Raw genomic sequence first — 18,981 nt, forward strand, 5'->3', positions numbered from 1 at the left:
TATATTGGGTAAAAACGTTGTATTTAATTTCTACAAACATAACTTAAGAGATAATGACGGTCTAAGATGTAAAAACCCTATTTGAAGGAATGGACTTTAATTTAAATCTAATTTAGGTTCAAACTAAAAACATTTGTCATTTATTTTTACTACCGGTCAACAGTTTAGGGTTATCAGCATTTTTGAAGCTTATCCTGCTCACCAAGGCAGCATTTATTTAATCATAAATACAGTATAAAATGTAAAATGTTATTGTGGTATAAAATAACAAAAGTAGTTTATAATTATATTATAATTAATTTAATGCAGTGATTTTAATGATGAATTTTCAGCTTCATCACTCCAGTCTTCAGAGTCACATGATCCTTTAGAAATCATTCTAATATTAATTATTGTTATTATTATTATTAATGGTAATAGTAATAAAAGCAATAATGACTGGACTAATAATGTCATTTGAAACTACGTACAATGATTAATAAATAAATATTTAATAAATATTAAACAATTTAACTTTTTTTATTACATTTATTGAATGCTGCCTTGAAGAACAGAATATTTAAATAAGTATAAAATAAAAAATTTAATTAAAAAATCAAAAAATTAAAAAAATACATAAATAAATAATAAATAAATAAATAATAATAAAAATAAATAAATAAATAAGCAAGCGACCCCAAACTTTTGACCGGTAGTGTATACTTTCCACTACAAAATGAAACAAAATGTGTAATGAGAGTTAACATTTTGAAGTTACTATAGCTTTCCAAAAATGACGTCTCCTGTTTCTTTTTACCCCCATAACCCATTAAACAGGTGCTGTACATTACAGTTAAATGTAGTTTATTATATTATCCTGTTTGTGTCTGCCTTTGATAAGAAAAAATAACTTCAAAACTGAACCATGGTTTAGTTATTCACAAGGTATCAAAATGTCAGACAGATTCTAAATAGATCAGTGTGAACAGTTTGTCTCAGCATCAATATGCGTGTTAATTACTTCATCATGTAAATGAATATTAATGTGGCCTTCTACTTCAAGTTGCCATAGCAATGACAAAAAAAACAATTAATGCAATGTTTTCACCTTCGTTCATATGATTAAGTCTGAATTTGAAATACATCAACACTATTATGATAATACTAACCACTTTTTACATACATAAGTCCTTGTGATTTCACTAGATGGGATGCAGCCTGATTTAATACATACATTTTGTCTATAACACATTTCTTGCTAATATTATAAATTAACAGTTTCAACCCAGACAACGGCAGCGTGTATCTTTAAACCAAGGCCTTACATACTTTTTTTTAACCTATATGAAGAGTAGTTCTGGTTATATTTTAACTTCCGTATCACTTTTAAACTACACTCTTTTACTGCCATTTTACTTATGGTTGCTGCTTATTTTGACCACTACACAAAGACCAATACATTTGAATCAATTATTTTTGACTGATTTAATCAACACTTGACAGAAATAAGTACTGTACATTGTAGTATGTGACAATGTAATTCATCTGTTTTAGTATACATTTGTGATTGTAATTTAGTCATTTTGTTATTGCTTTCTTTATCATTTTGGTAGGAGCTTTAAATAAGCCACTTGGGTTTCTGTCTTTTCCTGGCTGCACATTATGGTTTACTATTCTGTTGTATTTAATTTACGTGTATTCTTGTGCAAATAAATAAATAAATATAGTACAGTTGAAGGCCCCCCCCTACAATTAGGCCCCCTGTTTATTTTTTCCCCAATTTCTGTTTAACAGAGATAAGATTTTTTTCAACACATTTCTAAACATAATATTTTTAATAACTCATCTCTAATAACTGATTTATTTTATCTTTGCCATGATGACAGTAAATAGTATTTTACTAAATATTTTTCATGACACTTCTATACAGCTTAAAGTGGCATTTAAAGGCTTAACAAGGTTTATTAGGTTAACTATGCATTTAAGGGCAATTAGGCAAGTTAGTTTGTTCTGTAGACTATCGAACAAATACAGTTTAGCTTAAAAGGGCTAATAATTTTGACCTTAAAATATTTTTTAAAAAATTAAGAACTGCTTTCTTTCTAGCCAAAATAAAACAAATAAGACTTTCTCCAGAAGAACAAAATATTATCAGACATACTACGAAAATTTGCTTGCGCTGTTAATCAACATTTGGGAACTATTTTAAAAAGAAAAAATATCTAAAAATCAAAGGGGGGCTAATAATTCTGACTTCAACTGTATACTGTTGAAAGAGTGCTTAATATAGAAATAATATACTTTTTTACTTGTAATATATATTTTGGAAGAATTGGACTTAAATATATAAATAAGTTGTGGCATTTCAAAGTGATATTAAATGCACTTTCCTCAACTTTAAAGTTGTTTAAGTACAGGACTTTTAAAATACATTTCATAATTATTTATGTTGTCTATGAAATAGCCTTTATGTTTAAGCCATCTCTATTAGAACTTGTTTTTTATGCTTGTTTTTAACTTTTAATCATCATAAAATTATAATCAAGTACTTTTATGAAATAGGACATAAAATAACATTAAATACAATTATAGAACTTTTTTTCTTAGCAACTCAGATGTCTGAACTTTGTATACCAATAAAATGAAGTTGGGTAATATGTGACCTGCAACTATTAAATCAGTCATTAGTCATTTTGTGTTTCTCTAAAACTTGAATCAGTGCTGACCAGCAAACAAATCCACACCGGTTTATTACCAGTTTGAAGCAACACTAAATGCATGCCAAATTTTAACAGAGCTATTAACTACATACTAAAAGCAGCAAAAGCAAAAAGTCACACAGCAGAAGAAGGTCTAAATTCTAGATCCTTTAGAAGTGCACCAGAGTTCATCTACTCTAAGAGCTAGTAAAAACCACATTTTGCATCGTACCAGGTACTTTCTTCTGCTGATCCTCCCATGTCACTTCTGAAGTTACAACACAAGGAGAAACTGTCAATTCTATTGACTTAGAACAAACAAACTATTCTTTAGACATACATCTGGACATAATGTATATAATGTATATGGCACATTTAACATCATTTATATCACAATCAATAAGCTTTACCATTATATTGTAAAAAATAAAAACACTTTAGAAATTAAGTAATTGTGATTTTTGACCACAAAACCAGTATTATGTTGCATGTATATATTTGGAACGAATCAATTTGTCTTTTAATGCCCAATATCATTAGAATATAAAGTATATGTAAATTTCCTATAGTGTTAATATATCAACATTTCATTTTTTATTGGTAATGTGCAATAAGCACTTAATTTAGACAATTTTAAAGGTATTTTTCCACAATATTATTATATTATTCTAACCAACAGATTGCAGATTTGAAGTAGTTGTATCTCAGCCAAATATTTTCTTATCCTAACAAAGTATACAACAATGGAAATCTTATTTATTTCAGATAATGTATAAATCTCAATTAAAAAACAAACAAGCAACAACAAAAATGTATGACATGCTTTTGTGGTCCAGAGTCATAATTATTGTCATAAGATTCCACTCTCCATAGGACATAATAATAATAATAATAATAATAATAATAATAATAATAATAATATCTACAAATAAAAATAATAATAAGCCATCATCACAACAACTTAAACCAATATCTAGTTGACTCAGTTTTAGAAAAATAGTCCTACTGAGCCATCTACAGGTAAATGAAGGTACTGTTTACACATGGCTTGAAAATGTTGCGATAACCCTTTTTTCTCAATTACCAAATAATGACTACATATGCTTCAGAACTAAATGAAATACCTTTGCATGGTGTAAAACCAAAATGTCTAAACATATTCAACAAACTACTGGTTTCACAAGGATATCACTATTACAATCAAATCATAAAAACCCTAAATAACTGATGAGCCATTTGACCATCAAAAAAGCTAAAATATATAAAAATCTACAAGCACTAGGTGTGTCCACCACAAACACACTGTCAAACTTCACTAAGAGCTTCACACTGTCACACACACACACACTTGCCTTTCCTCCCATTGACAGGTGGGGGAGCTACAGGCCTTTCCTGGGATTCTTGTGTCAGAAATGGCACATAAACAGAAGGCAAGTTGAAAAATCATAATATTTTTAGTCACACACCAACACATACTTCATAAGTATGTTCATAAGCTACCGACCCTAATAAATAAAGACAAACAAAAGAAAATCAGACAGAAAGATACTTCATACTGCTCACTACACTCTCAGAAATAAAAGGTACGCGGGCTGTCACTGGGGTGGTACCTTTACAAAAGTTATACATTTGTACTTGAAGGATCCATATTGGTACCTCAAAAGTATATATTAGTACCTACAAATTTTAAGAGGAACACTTTTGTACTTTTTAGGTACTAATATGTACCCTTGAGGTATTAATATGGACCTTTTAGGTATAAATGTGTACCTTTTGAAAAGGTACCATCCCAGTGACAGCTCTCATACCTTTATTTCTGAGTGTATATACAGGGCATATGAAGATATCAGAAGCAAAAACCTCTAAATGTAATCTGAAATTTTCCTCTAAAATGAGCATTTCATTCAGGCTTCTGTGTGTATGTTCAGTAATATCACTTTTATGGCAAAGAAGAAGTCCTTCTCTTGGTTTTTTAAGTGAAATATCTCAACATAAACAAAGGAGGCTGAGAATTTTTTTTATTTTCGATGGAAATTTCAGATGGCAGATTTTTGCATCTGAACTCTTCATATTATATACACATAGTACATACTATACATACTGCACACTAATTAACCTGGATTTAAAGTCACAAAACAGAAGTTGTGATTGTCATCTAGTGTGATATAGTGGGCAAAAATCATGTACAGGCTATTAAAATGTATATATTTGCAGTTTATTTAACATACTGTATTGATGTTATGTTAGTGTGTAGACTTTGTAATTGTCCTTGAGAATTGAAAAAACTTTTGTATGTGCGCTGCGTTTTAATTGTTTCATTTGTGATAATTCAAGGGGACAAACTTATTGAGGATTATGCCATAGACATCTGCTAAACAAATACAAGGAAGAGATGTTGAAATGCTCATAGGTAATAATAAATGCTAATATTTTGGCTTACGCTTTAGTAAACTTTGTAGTATGCAGAAGGGTTTTATAGAGGTAAATTTAGTAAGTAAATAAATAAATAAATAAATAAATAAATAATTTAAAGGGACCTAAATATGTCAATATGTTCTTGAAATGTAAAAATTAAAAAAAGCAGACAAAAATAGTAACAATTCATATTTAAAAATACACCTTTGTACTGATATTAATTCCATTTAAATTTTAAATGAATAAATACATATAAATGTGAACTATGAAAATATAACAGTTCATGCTGCAAAAAAGTTCATACTTTTTAAGTTTTAGTAATTTAGATATTTGTATGATGATATGATTTTTTAGCACTGATTATATGATTTTGCACTGCTTTTATATTATAGAAGAGAAGAAGCTGCTTTATGTTTGCTTTTTGAAACAAGTTCATACTGTAGTTGTGGAACTCCATCATGGCTATTTTATTAAAATATTGATTTAATAAAGATGATGCTAATGTATTTTTGACAATGTGACCAATAATAATGTTATGTGATGGTCTTCAATAATGTCTATGCCTAGAAATGTTACTGAAAAAAACAGAGTAGGAACTTGCCATTATCACAGGCTTCAATACCTTATTTTACAATCCATAGCAACCCTGTGCTGTAAGCATTATTTATCTGCATTCACACACCTGATAATGAAGCCTGGTGGACAAGCGATGAGGCTGATGATTGGGCAGCAGGGGCTGGGGTTGGGGGAGAAGCCTGAGGGGGAGGGGCAGAAGCTGGGGGAGGAGCAGCCGGTGTAGGGGCAGCAGCTGCAGGTGGAGGGGCATGCATTAGAGGAGGCGGGGCATGGGTTGATGTGGCTAGTGAAGAAGGTGGATTGGGATGTGCAGGAGGGGGAGGAGCTTGTGCAGGAGAAGGTGCGGGTGCAGTAGCTGGGCCCGGGACTGGAGGCATCATTCCCATATGAGCTTTGATGATGACAGTGAAGACAAGATGGTTGGGAAAGACAGGGATGTGGACAAAGATACATAAAGAAGCATGAGAAAATAAACAAACTACGAGCAGACATTTATGAAATGTAGTGATGCACTGAAATTAATAAGACTATAAATTGTGAGTTATTTCAAGAGATATCATATACAGAAATGTTAATATGTGGTAATATAACAATTAACATATCATAATTCATGCAAAATAATTAACAACTTGTTTTATTTAATAATTAAAATAAATTATTATTATTATTATTATTATTATTATTATTATTATTATTAATATATTTTTAATAATTATTATATTTCATTTTAATAATAAATAAATCATAATAATTATTTGATTTTTTTAAAAGTAGTACAAGCTGTAACATTGGGTTTTCTATTTGAATACATTTGAAAATAAATTGTATTTATGAAACCTGAATTTTCAGTTTTATCACTGTAATATGCTAATTTGTTTCTCAAGAAACATTTTAATGTTGAAAACATTTGTGCTGCCTAATATCTTTGAGGAAAACACCAGACTTTATATAAGATTCATTGCGTAACAGAAATTCCAAAAAAAAAAAAAACATAAATTTGAAATATAAACCTTATGCAACAAAGAACTGGAGTCTTGCAGTAAAATATTTTTATGCTATTTATTAATATATAGTACTCATAGAGTTAAATACTGTACACTATAACTAACTAGTTATAGTATATATATAACATTAATAAAAATGCAGGAAAAAATATTATTAAAATAGATACATTTTAAACTGTTTTTAACTCACAATTGTGTGGTTTTGGCTATAAATATCAGTGCATCACTAATAATTTGCATCATGAAACATGCTAAATATCCACTTTGTGCCAATTATTGTATTGTTTTTTAGTACACTGCAATTTACTGACCACCACACTCTACACCTACTACTAAAACTAACTATAACTAAAACTGTCCAGATACTATGCATATATTTTAAACTATATCAATTTATTATTATTTTTTATTTATTATTATTATTTACTGTAACCACATTCAAATCTAAACTACATTCAAGTGACTGTGCTTGCTACTAAATGTAGTAACAGCGTTACCAGCCACTGCTTGTGTGACTTGTGGTGGTGGAGGGGGTGGGGCTTGATGTTGTGAAGCCCCTCCCACTGCTGTAACATTCACAACAAAATCAGAGAAAAAAGACAGACAGACAAAATCACATTTTCAGACATGAGGATGAGTACAATTAAATATGAAAATAAAAAACAGCAACAACATCCATCTACACCAGTATTGACCTTTTTACCCCAAATTTTAAATGGGCAATTGACCATTATGATGTACTTTTTTCTTAAGGGAGTTGCACATCTTTTAAAATCATAACCATTGTTTTTCTATGAAGGTATGCATAGTGGTGCCACCTTTATGCATTTGTTTTCGTTGCTTAGCAATGTATAGAAAACAATGTAAAGCTATGGTGTGGCATGTACTGTGTGCAACTCACTTCAAAATGTTTATAAGTACATTTAACAAGTATTAATTCAACATTTTATCTTAAAATTTAGATCTTACAATTCTGACGTTCTAAAAAAACCTAGAAAATAATGCACATAATAATAAATACTATATTAATAAATATGTTATGTTATTATAAAATTGTAGCTCATATTTATTCAAATGTTCATTTTTAATCACACCGAGTAGATGGTGGGTGTTATTTTAATTCTAACTACATTCAAGTGACTGTGCTTGCTACTGAATGTATTAACAGCATTACCAGCTACTGCTTGTATGATTTGTGGTGGTGGAGGGGGCGGGGCTTGATGTTGTGAAGCCCCTCCCACTGCTTCAACATTCAAACCGAAAGAAGAAAGACAGACAAAATCACATCAACAGACATGAAGATGAGAACAAAAAAAAGTGAAAAATAACAGTAACATTCTTTTATGCCAGACAATTTTTTGGCCAATTATGTCTCAAAAGTTCACCATTAATACGTTTTTTTTCCCGTCTCAGGATAGCAAGTTTATAAGCATACTTCTCACACTTTTAGTGCCTGGCGAGTGTTAATTTAATTCTAACTACATTTAAGTGACTGTGCTTGCTACTGAATGTAGTAACAGCATTACCAGCCACTGTTTGTGGGACTTGTAGGGGTGGAGGGGGTGGGGCTTGATGTAGTGAAACCCCTCCCACTGCTTCAACATTCATGCAGAAATGAGAGTAAGAAAGAAAGACAGGAAATCACATCATCAGAAATGAAAATGAGAACAGGAAAAATGTAAAAATAGAAAGAAAAAGTACTAACATTCTACAGCAATTAAAAAATTAAGCTTCATAGACTGAATGAACTAACTATAGGTACATACAGCACAAATGCAAATACAATTTGGTTAATTCAGCAATTCACATTAAATGAGCTATGAAGTTATAAAGATCACACTATACTAAATCTATCAACAATCGTACTGAAAGAGCTCAGATGCAAATGTCAATAATAATGTCAAATCTTATTTGCATTTGACTGATATAGATGTGTGTCATAACTTAATTTACCAGCAACAGTCTGTGGATGCTGTGAGAGAACAGGGGGAGGAGCAGGAGGCTGAGGCCCCGCCCCTGTTCCTGCTTTATTGGTTGACGAGTAGTGCCAATCAAAAGAGAAAATGACCAAAATGTCAACAAACCAAGCAGTAGTGACTAATAGACAATATAATTTTAAGAATGAGAGGATTAATGCACTAAAACAACATAAACACATGCTCATCTACTAACATTGTTCACATCTCTGCTGACTTTTTGCTATAAACATGCAAGGATATTACATAAATAGCCCTTAACAGACCTTTAAGGAAGAATGTAGGTTTTTTTTTTTAACTAAAGCCCATTTTTGCCACAGAGTATACAAATTAAAAAGATAATTGCTGCTTTCATAGTGCAGTTCCGATAAAAAAAAATGAAAATAATTATGACACCAATTTTTAAGTGAACAATTCACCATTAATGTGTAATTTTTTTTCTCAAAATAGCTTATAAATAGCTTATAATCTCACATTATTTTAAGATTTTAACTTAAAAATGTTATATAAATAAAATAAATACAATAATACAACATAATAATAATAATAATAAAAAATACACTTTATGAGATATTATTATAAATTAAAATTATATTTATTAACATTTAATTACATTTGCGTTCCAGTGAGTCCTATGATTTTAGTCCCTAAAATCAAGTCCTGTGAGAGAACTCACATTAAGCAACATAAGAAACTTTTTAGATTTCACTGAATGGCCATTTTTACTCATTTATTTTGGTATCACTTTATTTGGATGATCCTTTTAACACATTTTGTTGATTAAGTTGCATTAAAACTACATGCCAATTGATTCCAATTAGAGACATTAAGGTTAGGGTTGGGTCAGTGTATTTGACATGCACTTGCAAAGTTTCTTACATTATACTCACTTGAATGTCTGTTGAGCAGCGTCATCAGACATTAAACAGACAGAATGCTAATACTCTAATGAGAATAAGTTGGAATGTGGTTGTAATGTTACTTATAGTCAACAAAAAAAAAATCATGGCCAGTTTTTATTCCACCCAGTATCAGATTTGGAAGGTTGATCTCATAGGAAAATGTAGCTATTTTGAGTTCAGTCATATGAAAATGTACGGTTTTAAAAAGGAGACATGGCACCAAAACCCACCCCTAAACACAACTGTCACTGGGGGATTAAGCAAATCGCAGTAAATTATACAAATCAGGTTGTACAAATTCATATGAATTAGCCAAAAAAGTAACAAAAAGTTACGAATTGCTGTTGGATTGTATTGAATTTGGACATTAACCCAGACATAGACAAAGTACGTAGGCTACACAGCACAAAATGATACATATACAGCACTATTAACTGCGCTAACAAGACTATAGCACAAATTGCCTTGATTAATTCCATTAAACAATGGTTGAAACTAGACCAACGACAGGTAAAGCTTACAGACCAGAGAATGCAAGTATAGTCAAACAGAGTAGATCAGGCATGTCCAAGCTCGGTCCTGGAGGGCCGGTGTCCTGCAAAGTTTAGTTCCAACCCCAATCAGACACACCTGGGCTAGCTAATCAAGCACTTACTAGGCTTTCTAGAAACATCCGTGCAGGTGTGTTGAGGCAAGTTGGAGCTAAAATCTGCAGGACACCGGCCCTCCAGGACCGAGTTTGGACACCCCTGGAGTAGATGATAAAGCTGTAATAAAGAAGACTGAGACAAGGCTAAACACACAAAAGCTAGAGCTTACAGACCTTCGTAAGGCTCAGTAATGCCCTCGCCATCTTCTGGGAAAAAGGGTGAGGGGAAAAAACAATCCATTTTTGTGTTATGTAAAGAAGAATAATGTGGGTTCATCTAAATTGTGGTAGGCACCCAGCTAACAGAAACATATTCTCAGAATGTTCTGGCAAGGTTTTCTTGAAGTTTAAAGCCTATGTAAAATTAAAATGCTTGTTTTGCTAGCTCACATTGTTATTCTTTAGGTGAACAATTAATTCATGCAATTTAATCCACTCAACAAAAAAAAAATTCAAGTCTAACCAATTGCTTCTGTGTTTGGAGTGGTGTTCCTTCTATGTTGATGTCAAATTTTACAGCTTCAGCTACAATAATCTTCAACCACGCCCCTCTTGCTGTTAGTTTGATACAAGGGAAAGATGTGCAAAAAGAAAGCACTGCCCCCCTTCAATATTCTCTTTAATTGGAAATAAATCAATATACTGTAATAAAAGTCTCAGCAAATTCCGGTTCACGCAGACTTTAAACAATCTTTTTTAATGTTTGTTCAAACCCATCTGGCATTTAATAATGTTTCTTAAAGGTTTATATAAAAATTGTATACCTTGTCTACATGGGACGAGATTTGTAGGGATGAAGTGCAGATAAAGCACCATTGCAGATAATTTGTCCTTTGTGTCAGTATGTTTTAAATAGCATGAAGCATCAGTTTACAGTTTAGTCATGCCGCACCACACCCAGTGTAAACAGAATCATTGTTTCTAATAGTTCTATTGTCTTTAATTAAGTGACCCAGTGTAGAGAAGGTGTTACACTTACATCATTCAACCCCAAATCAGAAAAAGTTGGGACAGTATGGAAAACGCAAATAAAAAGTGATTTCTAAATTGACTTTGACTTGTATTTTCATTGCAGACAATACAATTAATTAATGTGTTCCTCATCATTATATATTTTTTCTTCCCCAAAATAAACTCATATTCCAATTTTGGTTCTTGCAACACATTTAAAAAACAGGAGCAATTTATGGCTAGTTAAATAATGATGTGATTTGAAACAGGTGATGTCAACAGGTGATTGTAATTATGATTTGGTACAAAGCAGAAACTAAGAAAGGTTTAGTCCATTAGGAGCAAAGATAGGCTAAGGATCACCAGTTTGCCAACAAATACATGAGAAAAAAAACTGATTGAAATGCTTAAAATCAATGTACCTCTAAGAAAGATAGGAAGACATTTGGTATGTCACCTTCAGCAGTGCATAACACAACTAAACTCTTTTTTTTATTTGCCTTTTCCATACTGATAACCTTTTACATCATTTTATTGTAGCCATAGGTGTAACATTTATTTTAAAATATGGGTCAGTGTATTTGACATGCACTTGCAAAGTTTCTTACAGTATAATCACTTGAATGTCTGTTGAGCAGCATCATCAGACATTAAACAGACAGAATGCTAATACTCTAATGAGAATAAGTTGGAATGTGGTTGTAATGTTACTTAAAGTCAACAAAAAAAATCATGGCCAGTTTTTATTCCACCCAGTATCAGATTTGGCAGGTTGATCTCATGGGAAAATGTAGCTATTTTACGTTTTGTCAGTTTAGTGGCTAATCTGAGTTCAGTCATATGAAAATGTATGGTTTTAAAAAGGATATGTCACCTTCAGCAGTGCATAACACAACTAAACTCTTTTTTTATTTGCCTTTTCCATACTGTCCCAACCTTTTACATCATTTTATTGTAGCCATAGGTGTAACATTTATTTAAAGAAAAAGTTACACTACTTGTATGTAGTGTATATAGAATGTTCAAAAAAATTTAAAGTAATGTTCCATCTTCACTGAATGATACAATGAAAGGTTTCCTCAACCCTTTAAATTTAGCTATAGGAGAACAAAATCTCAGGTTAAATTATGTTACTGACACCACTCAGCAACTTTTTAGTTTTATTTTAAGGAAAACCTATTGAGAAAAAAAGGTAAACCAGGCATTTACAGTGACTGATAGAGAGATAATGTTTGCATAACCAAGATACTGATATATTTAACAATTTATATTTTTAAAATGTGTCATATTTCAACAAATTAGGCCTAAGTGTCTATAAAGTTCCAGCTCAAAATATCACCTAGATCATTTATTATAGCATTTCAAATTGGCCCCTCTTTGGCTGTGAGCAAAAACACACTGTTTTCATGGGTGTGGCTTTAAAAGCAAATGAGCAAAATTAAACGCATTTCCATTAATGCGATATTATGATTCCAGAAACTGACCTTCTCTATCTGCGTAAACTTTTGGGTGTAAGATTTGAGAAATCTCAGATACTTTAAAACATCCACATGAACAATGCAAACATCTACATCCACACCCCATGGAGCAAGAATGCGGGAAGAGCTCTCTGCAGCACTCCCTTCTCTCCCCTACTTTCCCTTCTCACCCAACTCACAAAAAGGTCATCTTAACTCACAGAATGGTTATCTCAAAGTATGAATGTTCTGTATCAATGCAAGTGACTTTTTGCATCATGTTTGATATCATTTGAAATGTCTCAGTGCGACTGGTACAATGGTCTCATTCTCATAGAAATAGGCATAATCTAAGTAAACACTTGAAGCTTTAGGTATCTTTGATCCACTGCAGAAGGGGTGTCATTTGTCAGGGTGCTTTATCCAAATTACCTCCTGATTCCCACAGCAGGTGGATTCCCATGGTTGCTTCAGACACCCCCACTTGGAAAATGTTTTACTTTGGGTTGACTATTTGAGGAAATGCATCAAAAAGCTCGACGCGGTTCTCTAAGCAGAGTAGCCCATAGTGTGGAGCTTCATGCTCCATGCTATTTATATTTTGAAGTCAGGTATGCATCTTTTGATCTTGCATCTGTCTTTGAGAATTTGATATCTTGTATTGATTGTTTATAAATTGACTGAATAATTGGCATAATACACATTTACCTGACTATTAAATTGTTATGTTTGAACATATTTAGCTTACTCTGTAATTATTCATTCTGGTACATTACGTTGTATCCTTGTTTCCACACTTCCTGTGTCAGCACAGTAGACAAACTAAAATCCAGTTGAGATGGAGCATTGGGCACACTTACTGTATTTTAGGGATCTGACTGACTCTTGATATTGATTCAAGTGTACTTAGGTGGAAAGAGCATTAACTTCCATCTAGGTCAACAAGAAGTTGAACGACTAACCTAGATAGGGTACCCGACCCTTGTTTGAAAGTACTACTATTCAAAATTAAGTATATACATGGGAAACCATGGGCTTGGCTAAACCAAAATTGTTATAGAGTACAGTAGTCGGTTACATTTATAATAATGGCCGTGACCTCTGATTAGAAATTGATATTGTCTTTACTTTACTTTATTTTACTTTACTTTATTGATATTGTGAGGGGTGTACATCTAAGGGAGACTAATCAAAAATATTTTAGAATGAGCAAGCATAGGAGCGGCCATCTAAAAGTATTAGTTAATTACCTCTGTTTAATAATCAAGACTGACAAGAGTGTGACCGTGAGGGATGCCCTCGACCCGGGGCGATTCCTCTGAGAGACATGAGCACCCGAATAAACAAATGTAATAGTTACCAGTGAAGACATTACAGTCCAAACATTTATCTAAATTATATATTGATATAATATTCTTAATGTTTTATGATCGGAGTCAGATAAAACGAGGATAAATATAATAATATTCTAAACCACCTCATATTCAAATTGGAGTCAGATACAGGTATAAGTTAAATTTGAAGTAAATCAACAATGTGCACTGGAAAGACCGAACAGGCAGTGAACCTTCATCCACTAGTGGTCACCTTCATTGGGCCAACTGGGTGGACCTTACAGTGTCATTATGCACATATTTTATTGTTTTCACATTTTGACTTAGATGTGAAAATTCAATTGAGGCATTTTGAACAGTTAAAAAAAAAAAGTGGATCAGTCAAAAAAAAAAAAAAATTTTTTTTTCGACTTTTTTCTTTAGTTGAATCAAATGAACTTTTCTAATCATATTAACTAGCTAAAATATTCAGTTAAATTTTGTTTAACTTCCAAAAATATTTCAAGCTTATTAAAACAAGTTAAAGTAACATTACAATTATTTTTTTGTTGTCATTATTTTGCGTCATATAAATGTTTACAGTGTTCACATCAAATACTAAATACCTATTTTATTGCAAAATATATTTTTATAAATAAAGTTTTCCTAGCATTCTTAGAACATATTTTTGTTAGCTGGGCAACTATTACACAATATTGTTTATATAAACTCTGTGGTCAAGACGGATACATATACAGACCCATTAAAACCAATGATCATAACATTAAAGTTAACAATGAAGATAAAGTTCTAAAAAATGTAAACAAAAAATAGAACCCACACCACAACAATAATGTAACTGCACAAAGGAACAATATAATTTCCATAACTACCTTGTTTTAATGCATTTAAAACACTTAATGTTGCATTGTGTGCTAATGATACACAGAACATTATTGTCCTTTGCCATGGATGAGAATTTAGTTATTGTTCTTGGTGTGTCATCAATAATAGATTATAAATATGTGATGAGCTTACTTGATTTTTACTTGTCTTGGGTTATTATTATCCTCCACATAACGATAATAAATATGTGTGGGCATCTGCTTGCCTGAAACTTGCTTTGAAAAAGGCCTGGTTAATCTACTCACTTCTGTCCATAGAGCCCTTTGGTGGGACCTGCGGTAGCTGCCGACCTCTTCGACTGGACATTGGCGTGCTGGTGGGACTTGTTTGGACTGATCCAGTGCGTGGGTTTGCCCTGCGGGATAGATGGTGCGTCAGCAATGAACATACAATAAAGCATTCCCTCTGAAGGGGGGTTTGTGGAGTTATAAACCTGCCCAAGACTACAGCAAAACACACTGGTGAGAGAATACTAAAAAACAAACAAATAATTAAAATAAACTACTAACTATGGTTATATTAGCAGTAGCGCGTATATAATAACACACAATCCACTTTGAGTACTATAAAAAGGGACACATACTGTTTACTATTAAACAAACTTGGTCAATATTTGGCACAAATTTCTCAGAGGTTAGTAAAAAAAAGTAAAAGTACAAACATTTGTGAAATACAACTGTGAAATACATGTCCTGTAGATACAGTAAATCAAAATGAACTTGTATAACTCTTAAAAACTGATTAAGAAAATTAGTAAGTTCCATTAAAACTCAAAATTGACATTTTCACCCAAATATTAAAAGAAATGGCAAAAATAATTACATTTTGTATACTTTTTAGATTTTTATAATCAACAAATAAACAGTTTCCAACACTTTTCAGAATTATTAAACCCCCTTTGATTTTTTTTTTCTATTTAAAATATTTCCCAAATGATGTTTAGCAGAGCAAGGAAATTTTCACAGTATGTCCAACAATATTTTTTCTTCTGGAGAAAGTTTTATTTTGGCTAGAATAAAAGCAGTTTTTAATTTTTTAAAAACATTTTGAGGTCAAAATTATTAGCCCCTTTAAGCTCTATTTTTTTCGATCAACACAAACCATCGTTATACAATAACTTGCCTAATTACCCTAACCTGCTTAGTTAACTTAATTAACCTAGTGAAGCCTTTAAATGTCACTTTACGCTATATAGAAGTGTCTTGATAAATAACTAGTAAAATATTATTTACTGTCATCATGACAAAGATAAAATAAATCCGTTATTAGAAATGAGTTATTAAAAATATTATGTTTAGAAATGTGTTGAAAAAATCTTCTCTCCATTGAACAATAATTCAGGCTAATAATTCAGGGGGGCTAATAATTCTGACTTCAACTGTAAGTATATTTTTATCTACAACAATTATTATTATATAAAACTTGAACCTTAACATCACCTTAATGCAAACATATAATTATATAATAATTATATAATATTTTTTATTATTATTAATTTCAGCCTTAGTAGTTTTTGCTAAATTGCTTTTCATTTATTCTGATTCTATTCACAAAAAATAAAAAACATCTATTTAAAGTATTTTATTCAGTACATAGTATTAGAATCCCTACATTAGGATGATTGAAAGTGTTTAGTCGAAATGTATTTCTACGAAAATGCTTTGAACAATTCTTCTTATTTATCTTCCTGTTTGTTGTTGTTTCTAATATATATCTAGTAGAAGTGACATATTATACAGAGATTAGACATGGGCCTGTATAAGTTTCTGATGGTATGATAACCTTGAATAAAAATACCACGATTTTACAGTATCACGGTATTTTGATTACTGCTCTAAAGGTGAAGGTAACAAGTTGGTGGCTGGTGAGAAGTGGGGGTGTTGAAGGTAAAGAGCCAGTATAGGGGAGTTTGATCCAATGTTAAGTCAATGGAATTTGAAGTTTCTATGTTTTAAATGGAAGTTTCTTCACTATTGTGTGTCAATGGGCAAAATTGGGGCACTCTTGCACCCCAGGGTTACCACTTACAGCCCAGATTTACACTGCTTGGCAACCTCTTCAATTGTGGAAGATCACATGTTCAATTGTAATGTAATGTTTAATTTAATTTATTGTAAGAATTTCTCTTTCGAAGTTAGGATGCGTCAAAGTTTGGTCCAATGTTAAGTCAATGGGATTTTTCAGAGTTTTCCGGGTCAGTTTCAGGAAACCCAAAAGCCAGATCAGTTCGAAAAGATATAGCAACTCGAGTTTGACTAGTCTAAAGGTCTGGCCGAAAAACACCCTTTATTTGAATATGTCATGTTTAATTTAATTGATATTTTTATACATTTTTAAATGATATTAATTATTAAGTAGGTAGTAATAAGTACAGTTTCATTATTTACATAAATATGTGTTACACTGAATGATGATGGAATACTGTAACATAACAATCTTTGCCATTTTACTTTCACAAAAGTATTTTAAAACAAAGGTCTTTTGTTCGTTTTGCATTTACCATGTTTGTGTATAAATTATGATTTTGTAAACTGAATTTGATGCAGACACTAAAATAGGTTGAATCAGTTTGTAATATAAATATAAAAGTTCCTGATCCCTTATTTCTGATCTTCTAATGTTGGACTAAAATATGACTCAGCAAGTACTTGTCAAGTTTATAAAAGAAAAAATAACAATAACCATCAATCTATTCCACATATAAAAGCATGCATTTGCTAAATATGTCACAGTCATGTGCATTTTAGCCACGTAATCAAATATACACGTTTAAAATGCACATCAACTCCACAGTAAACACAATGATCTTTTAAGCACCTTTTGAGCACATTTGCTTTCGATGACACTCTCTCAAAGAGCTACGGCAAAAAAAAAAAAAATGCATGCACAGATCTGAACAGTTATGTAACATCCTTGTGACTTATGATGTGCCAGCCAAATCGTAAGTCATAAGGTATTATGGCTCTCAAAAGGTGTGATGGAGTCAGCATCTGGAGTGCCTGCTAAAGCTGCAAGGAAAGTGAAAAGGCCTAAATGCATGAGCACAAGGCATAACAGCCCATAACTCAAATCATAAACTGTTAAACCACAAAAAAATATTGAAATAAACAAGTAAATAAATTAATAAATGTTAGTAAACTCAAAAAACACGATGCCAGGTACACACCATTATATCTCAAGAGGATATAACAGGTGTGTCAATAATCCAAATGAAAAGACGTTAGTAGAAACCATCATCACTACTCTACTATATCCACCTTTTTCCTACATCTCATGATGCTTTGCGTGAATTATGGGAGTAACTTCCTGTTTGACTGTAAACAAGCAGTGATGTGTTTAAAAAAAAAAAAAAGATAAAAACTGGGTCCACTAGTGATATGTGCAGGTGCTCCATTTAATCCATCGGGCAGGGCAGGTAATCAAAACATATATTCTATATTGGTCAATCATTATTTATGCAAACATTAACTACTTACTTGAAAATAAAAATTTTCAATTCGCCAGATTGGCAGGGATAAATATACAGACTCTTATTAAAGGGGTGGTCCACTACGATATCATAATTTAATCTTTAGTTCATGTGTAATGTAGATGTGTGAACATAAACAACATCTGTGAATGTAAAACGCTCAAAGTTCAATGCAAAAGGAGACATTGGCTTTTGCAGAGTTAGCTTAGCAAAGCCTACAGCGAACGAAGTTTGGGGACTACAAAAAAATACATCTGGGCTAGTGAGATCACAAGGGCGTCCGGTTACGTGCATTCACCACACGCACACACCGTGCGTAGCGAAGGGGCGTGGCCAGAGGCGTTGTAATGTAGCAGAGAGAGCTAAAATGCCATTCAAACGCTTTGGGCTTCCGAAGGACAAGACATAAAGAGAGAAGTGCTTACAGTTTAATTTTAATTATGTTGAAGAGAATTACAAAAAATATATATAGCTAGCATTTGACAAAGGAGAGCTTCCAGATTCTCTCCCAGTTCAGTGCTGGGTTCGGCTAAAAACTCCTTCAACCGAAGCAAAAGATATGTGAATGTTTCATATTACTTTCACATGCTTATTCCAAATGTATATGACACTTGTCAAACTTTTTTTTTTTTGCATATGAAAAAAAAAAAAACAAAGCGATATGTGCCTCTCCCTCAGTTTCATT

At 32.0% G+C, this 18,981-nt stretch overlaps 1 protein-coding gene across 2 annotated transcripts in view; it reads right to left on the reverse strand.

Annotated features, from left to right (window-relative positions):
• The window catches only part of rims2b (regulating synaptic membrane exocytosis 2b), a 244,016-nt gene that overhangs the window by 60,574 nt on the left and 164,461 nt on the right, over positions 1-18,981 (reverse strand). Inside the window, exon 25 of one of the 2 annotated variants that reach the window (XM_056479213.1) lies at positions 15,073-15,182. In XM_056479213.1, the coding sequence (XP_056335188.1) occupies positions 15,073-15,182 (110 nt within the window). Of the gene's footprint in view, positions 1-10,374; positions 10,399-15,072; positions 15,183-18,981 lie in introns of those variants that run through there. The other variant, XM_056479214.1, reaches the window with a different exon arrangement.

This window comes from Danio aesculapii, chromosome 19 (genome assembly GCF_903798145.1).
Source record: "Danio aesculapii chromosome 19, fDanAes4.1, whole genome shotgun sequence".
Classification (NCBI taxonomy): domain Eukaryota; kingdom Metazoa; phylum Chordata; class Actinopteri; order Cypriniformes; family Danionidae; genus Danio; species Danio aesculapii.